Source organism: Copadichromis virginalis, linkage group LG3 (assembly GCF_057382275.1).
Source record: "Copadichromis virginalis isolate Kocher_CV1m ecotype Utaka linkage group LG3, C_Virginalis_male_GT1.1, whole genome shotgun sequence".
NCBI classification, from domain to species: Eukaryota; Metazoa; Chordata; class Actinopteri; order Cichliformes; family Cichlidae; genus Copadichromis; species Copadichromis virginalis.
The window spans coordinates 20017758-20038363 of record NC_140620.1 but is presented as its reverse complement, the minus strand read 5'-3'; the positions used below and the strand labels follow the sequence as shown (position 1 = coordinate 20038363).

The 20606-nt window shown below is 39.0% G+C and overlaps 3 protein-coding genes across 3 annotated transcripts in view; 2 read left to right on the top strand and 1 right to left on the bottom strand.

Annotated features, from left to right (window-relative positions):
* LOC146713278 (ICOS ligand-like) overlaps positions 1 to 20606 on the top strand; it is a 166570-nt gene that overhangs the window by 77472 nt on the left and 68492 nt on the right. The gene's annotated exons all lie outside the window — the stretch shown is intronic.
* On the bottom strand, positions 2289 to 3007 carry LOC146713282 (Fc receptor-like protein 1). Its single transcript, XM_085447152.1, has 3 exons — positions 2779 to 3007; positions 2463 to 2699; positions 2289 to 2379 (listed from the first exon to the last, which is right to left on the bottom strand). The coding sequence occupies exons 1-3, from the start codon at positions 3005 to 3007 to the stop codon at positions 2324 to 2326; spliced, it is 522 nt and encodes a 173-aa protein (XP_085303278.1). The 3' UTR covers positions 2289 to 2323.
* LOC146713281 (alpha-2,8-sialyltransferase 8E-like) lies at positions 9392 to 19164 on the top strand. The gene is made up of 5 exons (XM_085452609.1): positions 9392 to 9477; positions 16105 to 16246; positions 18277 to 18389; positions 18466 to 18558; positions 18637 to 19164. The coding sequence occupies exons 1-5, from the start codon at positions 9392 to 9394 to the stop codon at positions 19112 to 19114; spliced, it is 912 nt and encodes a 303-aa protein (XP_085308735.1). The 3' UTR covers positions 19115 to 19164.

The window sequence follows — 20606 nt, the reverse complement described above, 5'->3', positions numbered from 1 at the left end:
ACTTCCTTATATCCGTTTGAATCAGGTACCGAAGCAGTTACGTGCGTAATGAAGCTTCGGACGTCACTGGTCACGTGACTTTTGCCAAACGAAGCAAGCCTCGACACAGTGCTTCTGAACCAGTGTGTTGTTTTTTTCGACACACGCTCCGGAGCGTCAGCTTCAAGCGGGCCATCACTACTTTTCATCCAATTGGTTCACCCCAACGCGAAGCTTCTTGAAGCTTCATTTGCTCTAGCAGGACACCTACTGGACGTAAAAATATTAGTTGGCATGAATTTGAAGAGTGTGGCATTTTGCACACAGCCTGTAAATGTCAACAACAAAAGGAGTGTGTAAAACATCTATATTGTAGTGATGGCAGTATACTGTGTATATTTATACTGGCAGTATGGAAAATGATTATTTGCGGCAAAGTTCGAACCGCTTCCTGAACCAGTCACGTGGTACAGCCGAGCAGCGAGGCTTCGGACGTCATCATTTTCAGCTCCTCCCATAAATGAAGCAAGCCTCGATACGCGCTTCGCGGAAACGCCCCCTCCATTACTCGACACACGCTTCGAAGCCTCGATACAGAACGTCACATCACTAGTGATTGCCCATGAGTGACGGCAGCCTTCATTAGTTTGTGTGGCCTGCCTGGATATTGTTTGCAGGCAGCGTTGCTGTCTCTTTCTGTTGAAGCTTTCTTTGTTGAAGTGGTCATTACCACTTTGGGTTGACCTCCCTGATTTCTCATTAAAGCAGCGGTGCTGTCTCCTTTTGTTGTTGCCATTTATATGATTATTGAGGTGTTTGCCTACAATAAAGATCTATTTTATATTAAATACCTCTGCCTGGTGTTCTTTTCATTCCACCTGGATCTAACTGTTACTGTCCCCCACCCTCATCGCCTAGCTTTTAAGTGGGGACGTAACATGGCCGAAGGCTGATGTGTGATTATTCCTCGCAAAATGTCGTTGATGAAGTTAGCTATGCACGTCAGATTTCACTGCGCATTTTCATACCTCTGCCAACAGATTCACAGGCAGAGCCTAAATTATTTCTCACAGTTTTTTGTTGCTTTATGGTTCCAAGCGCTGTCACCAATCTTTGCATTTTGTTATTATCTCATGACATCAGCTACCATCTCTCCTATGGACTTTTTAATGTTTACAGTCTCAGATCAACAAAGCCCTGCCCTCCAGCACTATCCACAGCAACCCCTCAACAGCAACATTGTACCCATCAGGTAAAGCATCGGCTACGTTTGCTTTGCCTTGTTGCCCATATTAGATTCTTGATGAATGTGTGTTGTTGTTATTCAGCCTGGTTCAATGTGCCCCTTTTTAACTTTGAGCACCCGCCCCTTTAAACCTCTCTGCACAGCCCTGGTCCCTGATAATGCATTGCTTTAAATGGCGAGAATCTTGAGGGATGGCTGTTATGAGGAAAGGCAGCCCAGAGACATCGTTGTGTGCCTCAACTTTCCGTCTTTAAGGCTAATCTGCCATTTTTAGGGGGATTAGATTTCTGATCTAGATTATCATATTAAGATTTGGGACACATCGCCAGTACTGGACCTTGGATTCATCGGGTGTTTCGGCCATTATCACTAGACACCCTCATCAAGGAGGCCCTGCCAGGGTTGATCAGGCCCTGGAGTGTGTCTGTGGTTTATGTTAAATTGTTATTTCTCTTCTTCTTTCTTCTGTTTAGTTTCCTACAGTTCATCTATTCACTGCAATTGAGAAATAATACCTGACTCTTTAGCATTTATGGAGCCTCACTTCTTTAAAGGGATAGAAAAGGTGATAGAGAGAAGTAAGACAAAAGGGACAAGATAGGAGAGAGCAGAGAGGAGAGCCAGAAGGGGGGCGCCTGATCTGGCTTCCCACACCTCCCCGCTGGATCGGTCTGTACGCTCTACCTCCCCACTGCCTCCCAGAAAAGGGAAGAAGAGCAGATAATCATTTTTTATTCATTTATTTGTTCATTAGTAGAAACAAAGAACATGAACACCACCTCTGCTCTGTCCGATGTCACATAAGACGTCACTGATTGGATTGTCTTCTATAGCTTCCACTTGATTAGCTGAAGCAAACCAAAAGGAACAGCGGTATGACGCTGTGCAAGTTTTGATGACACGTTTAAAGTCATTGATATACTTGTACATAGTTCTGAAAAAACCAAACCTGAGTCAAATCCAGAGGTCCGAGTGTCACCTTCAGGTTTTCTAACATCACAAAGTTTTATCAACAGAATTATTGAAATGAGTAGAGCTGCAACACAGACTGTTAAAAAGAATGACAACACAGAGACAACAGGCGGGGAGAGTGATGTATCACAAGAGGTGCAACCAGGAGGTGTGGATGTAGGTGGAGGTGTGGTGGTGTTTCCCTAAAATAAAGCAAACACAGTCATTAAGTTGTCACATTGTGAATGTTGAAACCTGCAGAAACACAGACAGGTGAGTGTGTCACCTGTGACAGTGATCCAGCTGGATGGAGACTCTCCATGGCCGCTGATGTCACACTTGTAGAGGCCTTCATCAGACCTGGAAACATGCTGGATGGTCATTGGCTCTTTTCCGATGAAGACGCCATCTTTGAAGAAAATGGCTGTGAGGTTGGAGGGAGTGGTCTTTGTTTTACAGAGCAGAGTGACGTCATCTCCCTCCATCACAGGGAGGACAGGACTCTGCAGGATCACTGATCCACCTCAACACAGAGACAAACTACAGCATTTCATCCATTTACACACAGCTTCATCAACACTAACTCCACACACTCAGCTTACCAGTGACTGTCAGGTTAACCATGTTACTGATGGGACCCTCTCTGGACTCACACCAGTAAACTCCACTGTCCCACGGGAGGACACTGCTAATGTTACAGGAAGAATCAGCTGCTGCTCCCCACTCCTCACACTCAGCTCTGATTTCTCTTCTTGTGTTTCTCCTCAGAGTCCATCCAGCAGAGCTGTCGTCCTTGTCACAGCTCAGAGACACAAACTCTCCCCCAAACATCTGAGAGCTGCTGGGACTCACAGTCAGAAGAGCTGTGATGAAAATCTATATAAATATATTCATATTAAATTTTTCATAAACACTTAGGGCTGAAATAACATTCCTGGTGATCATCATTAACTATTGTAGGAGCCATTCTTGGGTTAATACCTTATGTGGTCACTAGAGGTCACCTTTTTCTGTTTTGATTATGTAATGTAAAGGTATTTAAGGTAGACTCACGTAATCGGCGTCAGGTGTGTCATTAAGAAGGCAAACAGTTTGTGACCGTTGCGCTGTTATGCTAAGTCAATACGGAATAAAAACAAGATACATACTGCTGTATTTATTGGACTGTTAAATTAATTCATGCATACCAGTGACATCGCGTCACCCCCCGTTAACGACCACCTCAGTGGCTTCAAGCGTAGGCTTAGCCTCTACAACTATGTCAAACAACAGCATCTTCATCGTGATCAAACTTTAACAGAACTTTTGGGTTGAAAATATTCATTCATATTCACGAGAGTCAATAAATTTTAATCTTTAAAATGTGTTGTTTATTTCAGGTTTAAAATAGGACAAGAGAAGGTTACCGACCTTGGTTTGTGGTGTAGCTCAGATCAGAACTAAAGAGAAATGAAACAGAGGTTGGTTTAGAGGTTTTACACAGTTTGATCGAGCTACAGACTCATGCAGAATAAGCAGAAAAAGCAGGAAGTGATTCTCTCTTTGTTGTCTTCTACGCAAACTCGATATTTATGTGGAGAAACAAAAGAAGTGGCATCTTTAGGCCTTTACAAAGATGAAACCCATTACAGTATACTTACAAAGCAGAAGAAATGATTTCTCCATTCTGTCTTTTGTTGATACTGAATTAATTCTTCTTGCATCAGTTCACTCACATAACACATGAACCTCCTCCTCCTTCCTCTGTTACAGGGTGTTAGTTTGTGGTTTCCCCCCCTCATCATTATTATGAGAAAAGATTCTTTGGTTTCAATACATGAGGAAATACATTTTTAATACGAGGCAGTGATCAAAAAGATGAAAAAAGGAGAGAAAAATACACAGAAATGGTCAACAAAGCAAACCTGTGAGGAGAGAAAGACATCTACTCCAAATTTTACAACCAACGACGCTTTAGAAAGCACTGCAGCACTCAAGATGCAGGCTTGTGGGGGACAGAAACGAGGTAGGAACAGGCAGCAGAAGCAGATTTAAGATGAAAAATGAATTTAGTGCTGATGTTTGGGGAGCTGCATTTGCCATCATTAGTTAATATTACATATTTAAATAAATTATATAAAAACTATAGCAGTAATAACAGTTTGGAATTCTTCAGCCAGGGACGAGTGCAGAAAGGTGAAAGTCCAGAATGCAAGAAGCTGCCAGCATGCCCGAAACAACAAAGCACAAAGTGTTGCTCTGTGTTGTCTGTTTTGTTTCATGTTGTAACCTGTTGTGGAGGTATTTTACAGCTCTAAATGAAAAAACTGCAAATAGTGATGTGCGTCATTGGATCTTCCAAGGAAATCCTGAATGCAAGATTGCAAGCATGTTAATATTTTTCACCCTGTCACAGTCCAGGTCAGTTCTCCTCTGCCTGTCCCAGGGAGGAACTGTCTTCACCTTATCTGGAGCTAATCTGGAACAATCTGCTACAGATATTTAAGACCAGTGTTGCTGTCTCGTCACTGCCAGTTCATTAACTAACCCATGTTGGTAACAAGCACTCATGCCTCAGTCTCAAGTCTATGTACTTACCTTGTTCTCTTGTGCTTCAGTTCTCTCGTCACAGCTCCACTCTTTGGCTCTGCTTGCTACTCCGACACCTTCTCTCCTCAAATCACCACTGACTCCACCTGGAACGTACGCCTTACCTCTCAGTTAAATGTACACCTGTAGGAGTTCTATAATACACAAACTCCCTTTGTTCTTTCTCCTCAGTGCCACCACACTTGTTACCAAACATGCCCTGTCCCTGCCTCAGAGCTCCACACTAGTTTTCCTAGACACAAACCTCGTGCCAAGCATGATTTTATTCTGTGTTTACACTACAAATTTTGCCACATTCCCATTGTTGCAAAAATAAAAGCATTGTGTAAAACTAACTCAACCATCTCTTCACTTGGTCCAGCACTTGAGCCCAGTTTTAGTATAGGCCTCTGGTCCTTTGTGACACTCACAGGGTAAGGACTAGGAAGCACTGACTGCAAGCATAAAACGATCTGGCAAAGACTGAACTGCAGCCTTTTCCTTATGAAGTGGTTCCATCAAACACAGAAGCCTTAGGCTACAAAATTGGCAGGTCGACACAATGGGTGACCATGACAGTTTCATTTTATATTCATATACATCTCCATTTGTCACGTGGACATATTCAGTTCAATTCAATTTTATTTATATATCACCAAATCCCAAAATCAGTCGCCTCAAGGCGCTTTATATTTTAAGGTAGACCCTACAATAATATACAGAGAAAAACCCTATAATCATATGACCCCCTATGAGCAGCACTTTGGCAACAGTGAGAAGTAAAAAAATCCCTTTTAACAGGAAGAAACCTCCAGCAGAACCAGGCTCAGGGAGGGGCGGCCATCTGCTGCGACCGGTTGGGGTGAGAGAAGGAAGACAGGATAAAGACGTGTTGTGGAAGAGAGACAGAGATTAATATGCACCCATGCATGTGTACACACACACACACACACACATTTTGTATTCTAAGTAAACAACAGAACCTGAATTTAAAACCTGTATACATGAGATTAAATTTAACGTTTAATAAAGCTGAAAGTCACTGAGAGAACAGATCTCAGCCTTCAGTATTTTGCTGTATTGCAACCCTTTAGTCTCAAGGGGAAGTACCTTAGACTGATCAAAAGTAAGGGCACAAAACAAAAAGATGTGATATATAAAGTAGACCAAAGTTTTTAACAGGCTGCAGAAGGCCATTTGGAAACACCTACCGTTGTTTTAAGGATGTCTTAAATACTCCAAAAACTCTTCGAAACATGAAGAAAAAGGCTTTTTTTTAAAAAAATAAGTTTCCACAGTTCTTCTTTTCCAACCAGAAAAAGGATCGAAACCACCTCAAGCACCACTCAGCAGACTGCTACACCCTGCACTTTTGCAGGAGAGTGCAGGCCGTTCTGATCAAACTGATATGTAAATGCTTGTCTATAAAAGTTTCATTTAAACTTTGTGTGGTGAGTCTCTCTGGCTGGTTGAAAATAACCTATAACATCAGTATAACTGTCAGACTTCCAGCATCAGTTTATAGCTTAGTAAGCTGGTGCTCATGATGCTGCCTTTCATTTTCAACAATTTTGGTTCTGTCTGCCATTCTGAGTCACATTCATGTGACTGCAAGAGAGTGAAATGGCTGGAAGGTGAGATAGAAATGCAAGGGAATAATAAGGTTGGGAGGGGAACATAATAAAATTGAACATAAAAGAAAAGATAAGAGCTGCATAGAATAGAGAGAGGTGTGGTTCACTTTTAAGATCAACTATGTACACTGTAATCAGTTGGCTGAAAGAAGACCTGCAAAATAAAAGATTTGTAAAACCATTAAAAATCTTGGCTAAATTTAACATGTAACTACAAAATCCATAAAAATAAGTGTCCATTTGGATTTAAATCTTTTTGTCTTAACTGCCTCAATAAACAAAGAAAAGAACTTATAAAGTTTATGAACGCCTCTACAGACTGATTAGCTCTAACAATGCATCATTTGTTTCAGAACAACGCATGGCAGCAGCCTACATTCACAATGTACATATAGCTACCCCAAAAGGTTGATTGTGTTCATCTGGACGTAACGTTTTCAGTGGGAGAAACATTTCGTCACTTATCCAAGTGACTTCTTCAGTCTCACTGAAGTGGGCTGGTTTCAGTCATTGTGCAAATGTACTGTTTATAAGGTTGGGGAAACCTGTAGTCAGATGAGATAGAAGCAGTCACTTGAGTGACGAAACGTTTCTCCCAATGAAAACGCTACGTGCAGATGAACAAAATCAACCTTTTAGGTATTTACTTACCTGGATGACTGAGCATGCATCAATAAATGTAGCTACATTTATAACAGGAAACTTAGAATTCAGAAAAAAACTTCAAACATAACTGTAGCCCTGGCTATATAAATAGCTCATTTACTTAAATTTTTTTTTTCATATATTTTTAGTTAAATGCAAATGTCCACCGTGTTCAAAAATGTATACAAATGCCTGTAAGGTATCTGATGTGTGTCAGTTAAATGCACAGCCTTTTTATTTGTATTTTGAGGTGTATGTCATTATTTTTTGAAATGTTATTGATATGTACTGCAGCTCCAGTGAACCCTGAAGTAGTCTCAGGTAGAAGGGGTGGGAGTAAGTGGGGAGCCGTGTGCACTCGGCAGGCAGAGAGAGACGAGAGATGAACAACAGTGTCGTGTGGACGGAGAGTTCAAAGAAGGGCGACAAACTGATTTTCAGTTTGTCGGAGGAGACGGACGTCTTGCTGGCGTGTCAGAGAGGTCCCTTCTGCTGCTGTGCTGAACTTTCATGTTCACACGGGAACACATGGATATGCAACTGTGAGTGCTGCTGCCGTGCTCTGCTGGTGGCCTTGACCCAGTTTCCCCAGCTATCTCCTTGAACTGCCTGGAGGCGTGAGTACTGTTGTGTTCACATGCTTTTTATTTTAGTGCTTGGCAACAAGTGAAGCGGCCATGTTGTTTTAGGTCCCAACGCACCCGAGCCACGACTCAGGCCTGCAATGAGGTGTTTGTTAACAGAAAGACTGTAGCAGTTAAGGTGTGTGTTGGTGAGAGTGCGTATGGGCCCACAATATTATTTAATTATTTGGTTCTGTCAAGGTAAATACCTTTACAAGTTTAACAGTTTAACAAACTTTATTAATTTTACTTATTTTCTTTTGTGTTTTGGAACCAATCATTCACTGAAGTGGAGTTAACTTTATAATTGACCTGCTTGTGTGTGGTTTATTTCCATATAGCGTAGTTTAATGCATATCTTATATCATAAGCGTCAAAAAGGGAGTATCAGTAGTGACAACAGGAACCAGGGCCCCTCTCAATAGAACGTGGGATGTTTGTAACTTACTGTCAAGAGATTCATTACAACATATTAAGAAAATATTAATATTATAGCACATTGCAGATGAAATCTGAATTTCCAACTGGAGCACTCTCTCAACTCTAATTTCTGTTTTGGAAAGTCGGAGAAGCACTACCAAACAAAATTTAACAATCCCAAGCAGCAGTAAAACTGTAAAACTTTTAACAGCTGCCACTGTTGCATATTTCACTCTCTAAAAAAACCATACACAGAGCACTGGCCGGGCTGTACCTATGAGTGTGCCGCATCGGAGTTTGTAAGTGCAAACAAACAAGCATTGGGCTTTACTGCAAGGAATGAATGAATGCATGTCTGTACCTTGCTAAAAACAAAAATGGAAAGTTTTTCCATGTTTTCCAGACTTTACTATTGGAATGCCTACCGTTTAGGTCACCCATTTTCTGAATTATTGTTTACTACTTATATTATATATTCTATTATACTTCTTTATTATTAGAAAATGACACACTGCCTGATGTCATTTGATACAGGAACTTAATTTAAGAATTTAATAAAATATACTCCACAATTAATATCATGAGGTTGAATATTAAAAGTTTTTGGCTTTAAAATCTTGTTTTGGATGTCATGAATGAGAAACAGGAAGTATAATATTTCCATGGATACAGTGGAACATGCGGTCAAGCCTCGTTTTGTTACTCTTTTTTTATTTAGAAAAATTGTATTCACCCAGTTAACCAATAATTCAATTCAATTCAACAATTGCATCAAGATGCTTTATATTGTAAGGTAGATTCTACAATAGTTTCCTGTATTGGATATTATTGAACATTCACTGATATTTGTCAGTACACCCAGAATAAAATGAATAGAAATTTTTAATGATTTGATTTCCAGAATAAACAAAATCATAGTTCATTTCATGAGCTCATGAATTGGCAAACATGCATGGTCTCAAAGCATCCATAGAGGCAACTCGGTTTAAAAACGTAGGCCTTGTCCTAAAAACATCTTTGTATAAATGACCTGAGGGTGTTTATGTCTTGATGCATGCTCAATTATCCAGGTAAGAAAATCCCCAAAAGTTGATCTGTTCATCTGGACGTGACATTTTTATTGGGAGAAATATTTTGTCACCCATCCAAGGGACTTCTTCTTCTCCTATAGTAATAATTAACTGAGGAAGCCTACTCATTTTATGAATCATAAACTACCAGACAGTTAAACCGGGCAGATAACCGTATCAACATATGAGGTAAAAGTACATTAAAAAAAGCTGAGTTAAAACGAAGTGTTAAGAAAGGTGAAGCACTAGAGCGACATGAGGAAAAAGCTCTCGATTATGATCAATCTTCTCTCTTTGGGGAGTCTGCTGACCATTCTTATCTGGTACGCGTTCGAGGACAGGTGAGTAACTACCTTTGCATTTTACAGATGAAGGCAAGAGGTCACTAGTCAAAGTATTTTGAACAAAAGAGGCTTATGACACTGTGAAACTACAAAAAAGTAAAAATAGTAATAATAATTCTGAAACAGGGAAGATGTAAATTGCAAATGCAAGCCAGCAGTTGCAGAAATACACACACACTTATTTTAAGCAGAAGTACACATGTGTTGAAGTACTGATTTCACTTCTTTGCTCAGGTAAACAAAGTGAAGAAATGCAGGCTCTGAAATGTACTGAAAGTATAACAGTAAAAGTCGCTCTTTAAAGGACATTTGTAGCAGCTCTCTTTGTGCCGGGCAAACTTTATCATCTATGCGAAAGAGATTGTTATTGTCAGTGCTTGTGCCTACGTGTCATTCACACTGTTAAAAAAACATCCTAAAAACCAGTAATATTCCAGCAGCTGGGTTGCCAAAATAATACCGTAATATAACAGAAAATAACTTGCTGCCCTAATTTTAGATGGGATTATGCCTTTTACAAATGCTTTTAAACATCAAATTAGGAACATTTTAATGTGATCAAACAATGAAATTGCCTATAAACAAGGTCAATGAATGCATCAATATGAATAATAATGCTTAAATTTACAGTAATATACAGTAAATGTTATTTACACCACTGTTATTTGACGTAAAAAACAAAGTTGTTTATCCAATTATATTTGATGTAATACTACAGTATACGACAAAAATAATTTGATTTCTCTTTCAAAACGTGTGAAAAACTTGTCAAAAAACTAGATATTGGATTTAAAATTACGATTTACTCTTGATTCTAGATAATATCACATATAAATTTAGTTTCTAAGTGTAATCTAACATAGATTTCGTGAATATGTACTGGACTTCCAATTTGAATTAAAAGTGCTCCCTGTAAGATTGTTGGTTTTATCTGCAACAAAACATCCAAAGAACCCTTATTAAACAAAACCCCTGATTATAATTACATCAAGATTATGTTAATTCTTGATCATATGTTGTGTATGAACACTTTTTACATGTTTATTTTACTTATAAGATATGAGACATGGTTTCAATCATTAACATGGATTTTATTGACAAAAAGATAACCCTTCCTGGAACAATCCAAGAAGAACTAACACTTATGCATGAAAAAAAGGCACATAGAAGAAAATATCCAATTCAAACGCACATTTGAGCTTAGGAGTCATCTTATCCTCAGGATAAAAATAAGAATGTATGGTATCGGAATGGGGAAAGTAGATTGTTGAGTGAAATGGATGAGCCAGAATTGTTTTGTAAAAATGGTGCAGCTTAACTGGTTTGGTGTTTGTCCGTCAGATACACATATTTTCTTTTGTAGAACATGCAAGCGGGCCGTCGTTATTGCCGTATTTGTTGGACTAAGGTGCTTGTAAATCTGGGAGTAATCTGGGTCCTAAACTCCATCCTTTAAAGTCCCGAAGTCAAACGAACATCACTGAGAGTTTAAAACTGTCTAAATTCTTTCATCTTTAATAAAATGATCAGCATTGCTGCTTTACCAGGTGTAACTATGAAGTTTAACATCCAGGCATCCATGAAAACAGAATTCATTACATTTAACGGAGTTAGAAGTTAGCAGGAAGTTATCGGAAGTCAAAGGAGCTTGCAAAGAAAAGCGTCTGGACTTCTTTAAGTTGCTTGAAGACGTTTCACCTCTCATCCGAGAAGCTTCTTCAGTTCTAAGGTCAAATGGTGGAGAGTCCCAGATATAAACCTAGTGGGAGTATCCCCCCACAGAGGGACAAAAGGACCCCCTGATGATCCTCTAATCACATGAGCCAAGGTGGGAAACTGGGTGTGGGTCCCAATCAGCCAGAGTTTCGGGTGAGCTCATTGTGAAACCTGGCCCCACCCTATCATGTGATTTCCTGAGGTCAGATGGCCCAGGATGTGAGTGGGCGTTAAGGCGTCTGGGGAGGGAACTCAAAACTGGATTATAGATGGCAGAGAGTTGGTGTCGTAAACCCCCGCCTCTGTTCAAAGATGGTCGCTCACAGTGGACATAGATGGCTTCTTTCACTCCTCTTTCAAACCATCTGTCCTCTCTGTCCAAAATGTGAACATTGGCATCCTCGGAAGAGTGTCCTTTATCCTTTAGATGCAGATGGACTGCTGAGTCTTGTCCTGTGGAGGTGGCTCTTCTGTGTTGTGCCATGCGCTTGTGAAGTGGCTGTTTGGTCTCTCCAATGTAGAGGTCTGGGCATTCCTCGCTACACTGTACAGCATACACCACATTGTTAAGTTTGTGTTTTGGAGTTTTGTCTTTCGGGTGAACCAGTTTTTGTCTGAGTGTGTTGCTGGGTCTGAAATACACTGGGATGTCATGCTTGGAGAAAACTCTCCTGAGTTTTTCTGAAACACCGGCTACATAGGGGATGACAATGTTGTTGCGTCTGTCCTTCTTATCCTCCCTCGCTGGTGTCTGATCTTCTTTTCTGTGCCTCTTTGTGTCATGGTCCTGGGTCCCCTGACCCAGCGTTTTTAGTTCCTTGTGATGTTTGTAATATTGTACTTGTGTGAGTTATTTTATGGTTTCTAGTTTCGATCCCTTGCCCTTCATGTTTCTCTGTGTCCCCTCTGTTCTGTGTAAGTCTGTGTCTGCATGTTTGATTTCCCTCTGTGTCTTTCGGTTCTTAGAGTCCTCTGCCTTATGGTTTATGTCTCTGTGTTTCTTAGTTGCTGTCTCCACTGTGTCAAGTTCGCGTCTCTGTGTGATCCTTCCTGTTTTACTTTGAAGTTCCGTGTCTTATGTGAATGTGTCCTGCTTTGCTTGTCTCGTCAGTCCTGATTTCTCCCAGCTGTGCCCTCCTTCTGTGTCTCATTCCCTCGCTATCCCTCTGTGTATTTAAGCCCTGTGTTTCTCTTTGTCAGTGTCGTAGTCTCCCTTATGCTGTGTGTGATTCTCCCTGTGGTTCCTGGTGTACTTTATGTTTAGCTTTCCCAGTTTAGTTTAGTACTGTTTTTGTGTTTCACCTTTTGCCAGCATTAAAGCTGTGTTTTTGAGTTTACGTTTTGTCTCCGTGAGTTTGCGTTTGGGTCCTCTCCTGCCTGCCACACAGCTGAATCATGACACTTTGCTGACTTTATGTTAGGATAACATGCAGTTAGGATAACCGCATGTTTTGAGTGCTTCCTTTACATGTAAAAACATGCACCAAACAGCCACTTCACAAGCGCATGGCACAATATTAATTAATATTACAAATTGCAACAGATGTAAACAAAAGCAAGGAAACTAAGAAAAAAATGAGTTCAAGAAAGGGTAACTATTTTATCTGCACAAATCTGTCTCTTTTATTTGTCACAGTTATGTGGAATTTTACCGACCCTCTCCTCAAAGAGGTGCCCCAAAGCCCTCTGAACTTTGTAAAGGCTGCAAGTAAGAGCAAAAACTGTTTCTTAAGAAAGTACATTGTTTATGCTAAGATTAATTCATGTCAGCCCTGAATGGGTGATACTTCTAAATGTGTACCTGAATGCTTGTGCATTACAGGGAAGCCATCGATAAAGTAAAAAAACTCTACAATCAAACATGGAAAAAGCATGAAGAGAATTGCCACAGATTCAGGTAAGATCAGACCCTTAAAGCCTTCTAATATTCTGATATAATTATTTTTATTTTCATTTGAATTTCTGGAAAAAAAGAAAATTAGAAATGTTTGTGAAGGAAACACCTGGACACTGAAACATTGTTTTCAACAAAAAAACTTACCATATCTGGGACTCTCCACCATTTGACCTTAGAACTGAAGAAGCTTCTCGGATGAGAGGTGAAACGTCTTCAAGTAACTTAAAGAAGTCCAGACGCTTTTCTTTGCAAGCTCCTTTGACTATGATGACCTGGATGACTGAGAACCTTCACAGACATCTTACCATAGTCACGTTTTGCTTATATTTATTATTATTCTTTTTTGATCAAACTATTGTGCATGAATGATACTCACTTAAACTTTTTTAGTTCCCGAAAAATTGAAGAGAATAAAGTCACTTGGATGGGTAACAAAACATTTCTCTTCCTGAAAACAAAACAGAATTGGCTTTCTGCAAGTTCCTTACAGCAGCGGTCCCTTTTTTGCGGACATGGACCGACAATGTTTTCATGGACCAGCCTCTAAGGCAGGGGTGTCAAACTCAAATACACAGTGGGCCAAATTTCAAAACTGGAACAAAGTCGCGGGCTAACATTAATATTTATTGAAAAAAAATATCTTCCTCCAGATTTAAGAATGAATCTTTTCTTATGGACTCAAACACGTTTTGCTGAAAAACTGAATATGGAACAAGCAAAGCTTAATACTAAACAATATATATATTAGCTGTATAATACCAGTAGGCCAGCTCTGATAGTAATTTGGTATGGCTTTGCGGGCCAAATGTAATTAGGCTGCGGGCCAAATTTGGCCTGCGGGCCAGAGTTTGACACCTATGCTCTAAGGTGTCGCGGATAAATACAACAAAATAAAACTAGTACCGGTACCGAAAAAAACAAGATTTATTCATAACACACGTGAAAAGACCCAGGAAAACCGAGTTAACGAAAAAAACGATAACAAAATAACGCTAAAAACCGTGAAAACCATACATTTCACACCCGAGTCTCAACTCTTGCGGCCCGGGGGTTGGGGACCGCTGCCTTACATGGATGATTGAGCATGTGTTGTGTCTGCTCTAGCAGTCCTCGCTGCTTCTTTTTTTTTAACTTGCGGTGCAAGGGAAGCTGGCTCGGAACCTCAGAGCAGAACCTCTGCACTCGACCTCAGACAACTCCAACTCCCAGTGTCCCCTTGCCGCCTTTTATTCAGCGACAAAAACACCCATTATAAAAGAAAACCCCGTGGTGCGTCATAAATCTAAGGCACTGTGTGTGTGTGTGAGAGAATTCCTGTTGGTCATAAAAAGGGTCATCTCCCCTCACCCTGTATATGGCTTAATTCCTTTAACGGTCCGCCATATACAAAGACAGGTGAGGTCATAAATGGCAAGAAGTAAACATCCTTACTAAATAAAGAACAGAACCTTCACATAGGATATCTGTAGTTAAACACTATAGCTAATTGCCTTCCCCGCCTCCTAGATGCGCAGGGAAGGATTAGAAAAAGAATTTTTACAAATTTAAGTACAACAATGGCAATTATTATCAGAATCAACCTAAAAGCATGCATCAATACATTTTAACTCACTTTGGCACAGACTGCCTAAAGCTAGTATGTGAGTACAAGCAAACACCACATAAAATGGTAGATTATTGGAACCACCTGAGATTAAGCCTCAGATGCAGACAAAGCAGAATTACTTCTAAAGGTCTTTAAATGAGATCTTGTGCTAACTTTCCAAAGTCTAACCTGTTGCTGGTGTCAGACAACAGCTTTTTGGATTTTTTTCAATATCTATAACTCTATTAACTCCTGAACTGTTTGTTCAAACGAAAGAACTCCAACTGTTCCTGATTTTTTTCAGTGAAATATTTTCAGACATTAGGGTCGTTACAGTAATCCCACACAGCAGCAGCCCCAAGAAGATGAAGGATGGTTGAAAGAAGAGAGAGTAAGGAGTTTGATGGTGCTCTACAGATAACAGAATATTTATCAGGCATTTTGATTCTTTTTATTGTTTTTTTTTTTTTTTTGTTTTTTTTTTAGTAATTTCTGTGTTATTTGCCAATATTTGGATTTACCCTGTCTGTAATTAGCATAATGACCCTACTATCGCTGAAAAAAAGCAACGAGTTCAAGGAGTATAAGATTATTTTTATTAGGCCCAGAGATGGATAAATGACTGGCAGTGACATTGATTTTCACTGGATTTCTTCTTTTAATGAATGAACCAGTCTGTTGATTAGTACATGCCTGAAGGTTTTGCTCTCTCTTTTTCAGCTAAACAATGGCCTCCTTTACTTGCACTGACATTTTGAAATGACAGCAAAAAAGATATAAAATAAAATACAAACACTTTGAGTTAGCTTCTGAAATTAGTACTTTTTAATTTTTCATGAATTCAGCGGGGTGTGAAACTGGTTGTCAATCAAATGTTAAATTATTTTTGATCAACTGAACAACTGGTTCCAACTGGAGCGAAATATAATGTTTCGAAGATTTGAGTCAATATTAGTCAAAAGAAAAAATGAAACGTAAAAAAAACTAACTGTAAATATAATGTACAACAATAGATAAGTTAATTTAAAATATAAAGACAAAAGTTGTCTGTCATGCATGTAAATGTGTGCTGTATCAGTACCTGCCTGTGGTTGAATGGCTTTTATTTTCAGTTTCCTAAAACAACATAACTGTTTTGGCTAAAACCACTGAAGCCTATTCAAATACTACATTATTAAAATTTTTGTTCCCCAAAGTGTTTTACTCTTACAGTGAGCCTAATTTACATTTCTAACAACCTTCTTTGGAAATTGATATGAAACTGTAATGATTATAGTGTTTTAAATAAAACAAAAGCTTTTTATACAAAACTAGCAGAAATGAAAATGACAAAACAGATGGACTCTAACTCTAGAAATTGCAAATCTGTCCACTTAACACTAAAGCTAACTTTATTTATTTATATTTTTGTCTTTTTTTTCACAAGATTACAGCTGAGGATTAATTGCAATGGATCCAACAATGCCATTGTCACTCAGGAAAACACTCCGGTGGGATCTAAGATTGTTTTTGACAAGGACAGAACCGTCATCCCTGTGACTCCAGAGCTTTTCAATATCTTAATAAAAGTATGTTTTTCTTAAACACGGGAACAGATCTTGAAATTTGTTGTTTATGAATGAACTACTACAAACTAAAACAACATTGCTGTATATTTCAGGTCTTCGTTATTCATCAAATGTTCTAACATGATAACCCTATGTTTTGACATCACATGTTTAGTCACATGTTAAATCTTTGATAAACAGGGACCTTTACCCTTAATGGATTAAATCAAATATAATTCTTTGTGTGTGTCTTCTGAAATTAGCTGCCTAGAGTACTTTTGCAGCAATTCATCTGTATTAATAACTTTGTGGATGCTCCTTGTTTCATCCTGAGTTCTGCCTCTTACACTCACTAGCTAATTTATAGAGCAGGTAACAGCTTAATTTTGAAATTTAGTTATCAGGCTGTGCGAAATGTAACACTGCTATAACTTTATAGCATATTTAATTGTAATACATTTTAATATTTGTAAATGGACTGATTCTTATATAGCGCTTTTTTACTCTCCACTGTATACAACATACCTCATTCACACCCACTCATGCAAGCACTTCTAAACGCAAGTGCACACAGCACACAGTACATTCACACACAATCACACTCTGATCAACGCATTGGAGGGAGATTTGGGGTTATTATCTTGCCCAAGGACACTTGACATGCAGACTGGGGAAGCTTAGGTATAAAGATTTAAAAAGTCACATTCCTTGAAGGTCAATTGTATGGCCTGTATTTGTATAGCACTTTACTCAGTCCCTAAGGACCCCAAAGCGCTTTACACGTTCAGTCATCCACCCATTCACACACTCGTGTTGGCAAGCTACATTGTAGCCACAGCCGCCCTGGGGCGCACTGACAGAGGCGAGGCTGCCGGACACTGGCGCCCTCTGACCACCACCAGTAGGCAACAGGTGAAGTGTCTTACCCAAGGACACAACGACCGACACTGTCTGAGCCGGGGCAACCTTCCGATTACAAGATGAACTGCCAACTCTTGAGCCTTGATCGCCCCATGTAAGGAATTATATGGGGGTTTCACTAGGTTTCACATTAGTTTGGACCTTTGACTCCTTCTTCAAGCTCAAATAAGGTCAAACTTGTATAAAGTGGAGTTTTTCTTGAAAACTAACTGCTTGTGTTTGCACTTGCAACATTTAGGAAGTGACATTGGTATATGGGGATTATAGTTTCCAAATATCATTTTACCTAACCTTTACATTTCACATCTGCTTCTCTTTCAAATTGACCTAAAATCTTTAACAGAAAGAATTTAAAGAATTAGCTGACGTATTTAGAAATTTACTGTGGCACAATAATATTTAACAAGCTCAATTTATTATACAGATATTTACATTACCAGTTTATTATCGATTTACCTACTCTTAAATAATGTTTGTGTAAAAATAAAATCCACATAAACATCTGTCATGTAATCCTAATCTAAGTTTTACTGCAGTACAAAACAAACAAAAACAAAACTAATATATACAATATCCAGTACTATTCTGTTGAAAGTAAACACTGCCCAGAAGGTAGGTTGCCTTGGTTTGTGGTGTCAGAGTGCTTCTTGTTTTATCTATCATTTTAAACTTCAACTTTCAAGTATGCCCTACACTTATTGTCTCCTATTCTAGGAGAGATTCACAAATACTGGGCCAAAGATTCACTTGGACTTAAAAAGAGACTGACTTTCAAAACAGATTTTGATAACAGGGACCTCATGAATCCATTGTTTTCAATAACAAAAGGGTTTGCACAGTAACTAGAACTAACCACCGTATATGTAATATCACATATATAATGATATCATGAAAGATTTCAATTCCAAGTAACTGATAATCCAGTTCTAATGTTTTAAAGGCAATCGGATTAAACAGGTCTATACATTTCCCTAAAAGTTTTAACGTGATAACCTTATCACTGACCTCTTCCTACATGTTTGCCATCTTCCATTAAATTCAGTGAGCACTTGTCTTTCACACAAAGTACATTTCAAACTGTTTAAATTTTGCTCTTTTTGTAATTTATAATCTGTTGGTGTCAATTCCAGGAGAATCCTTTCTCAAAAAAGAGATGGGGCACTTGTTCAGTTGTTGGGAGCGGTGGGATTCTGACAAACAGCGGCTGTGGAAAAACGATTGATTCAACTGATTTTGTTATTAGGTGAGAAAGATGTCAAGAACAAAAATCATGATGAGGACTCTTCTCTCTGTAAGTAATATTTTGTTGTTTTTTTCAGGTGCAACCTTCCTCCTCTGGAAAATGAATTTAAGAGTGATGTTGGCATGAAGACTAACCTTGTGACAGCAAACCCAAGCATCTTAACAAAGAAGTGAGCCAAGAGTGACTCTAACATTGAACTGACCTGTTAGTTTTGTCTAGTTTCTTTAACTAATATATTATTTTGCAGGTATGGGTCACTGATGGCACGTCGACGGGCGTTTGTAGACAGTCTCCACCAGTATGGCAACTCCCTGCTCCTCTTCCCTTGCTTCTCTTTTGGTGCTTACCGTGCAGTGTGTCAGCGGGCTGTGTATGCCATTGAAGACATGGAAATTCCTGTCCAACCAATCTTCACAAACCCTCAGTACTTACAAAGTATGGACAAATTCTGGAAATCTCAGGGGGTAAATGGACATCGGCCTAGCACTGGAGCTTATATGATTAGTCTGGCTTTGGAATTATGTGAAACTGTTCATCTTTATGGATTCTGGCCATTTAGTAATCATCCATATAAGCTCTTTCCCCTGACTAACCACTACTATGATAATGTACCCTATGATAGTAGAGTCCATGCAATGCCAGATGAGTTTTACTACTGGGTGCAACTGCACAACAAGGGCATTCTCAAGCTTCATCTTGAAGACTGTAAATCAGGTCAGGTCTAGTTTATATGATGGAATAAAATAAGAGTTTGTTCAAGTGACCACCACAAAAGCCAAGACATTTGCACTGAAATCCAGTATGTGTTATTTTGATGTTACTTTAACAATCTTACAAAATATCTCTTAACTCTCTTTAAAAACCAGAGGTGACCATGCATTTACCATCATTGCCCCTGGACTCTGGAATAATCTCCAAGTCAAAATCCCTACTTCGGAATCAATTCAATCGTTCAAATCCCATTTAAAAACACACTTGTTTAACATAGTCTCCAAAAGTTGATTCTGTTCATCTGGATGTAGCGTTTTGTGGGAGAAAACTCGTCCACTCATCCAAGTGACTTCTTCAGTCAGACTGAAGACTTCTTCAGTCAGACTGAAGAAGTCAAGTTTAGAGTGACTAAACTTGAGCTATATTGTGTCATGGTCCTGGGTCATTAGACTTTTATTAGACATTATGTTTTTTGTTTAGCATTAGTATTCAATTCAATAAAACTTGTGTTTTGGATTAATCCTTGTCTTCTGATTCTTAAGGGTTTTGATATTGTGTTTATTGTTTTGTATACCTACCTGTATCCTCCCCCAGTGCTCTGTTCACGTCCCTGAGTTGTGTTTGTGAATTTCATGTTTTACTCTGAAGGTCTGTGAAAGAAAGCTGTAGGCCTTGTCAGCACTTCCTTTTTATGGCCTTTGTCAACCCCCATCACCTCACTTCAGGCTTTCTTCCTGTGGGAGGAACCAGAGGTGGGACCAAGTCATTGTTTTGCAAGTCTCAAGTAAGTCTCAAGTCTTTATCCTCAAGTCAAGTCTCAAGTAATGTCAGGCAAGTCAGAGTCGAGTCTCAAGTCACTGGTGTAAAAGTCCGAGTCAAGTCACAAGTCTGAAATTTTGAATTTCAAGTCCTTTCGAGTCTTAAAAAAAAAAAAAAAAAAAAAAAAAAAAGCATGTTGCAGTTATGCTAAATGTAAATATTAGACCATGTAATTTTTAAATCTGTGTTTTTCTCAACACATGACAAAATAGTGAACTTAGAAAATATACACAAATTGTGAAATTGCACCTCTTTAAAATGCAGCTCAATTAAACCTAGCTCCAAGAATAATTTTCACCGACAGTTCTGAGATAAGCTGCATGTTATTCTTGGATGCGGTTGTAGGACTGGCTTTAAAATCGCATGACAAAAATATCATACATAAATAAATGATTTTTTTTTAAATATAATTTAAAAAAAAACTGCATCACCAACGTAGCCTGGACAACATTTACTAGTTAGATGAAGTCAGCTATCTCATTGTAGCATATTTATATGCATATTTATAATCATACGGTTCTTGGAGTGAGAGCACACACTCATGAAGTTTAGTAACTTCAGGTCACTGCAACAAGCCCAGGTACAGTTTACCGACGGATGGGTGCAGGACCTTGAAATGCACCGTGTAGAACGAAAGACCATCGTACGTATCATAAGTTTACCAGTCTCACAAATCGTCGTCATAAA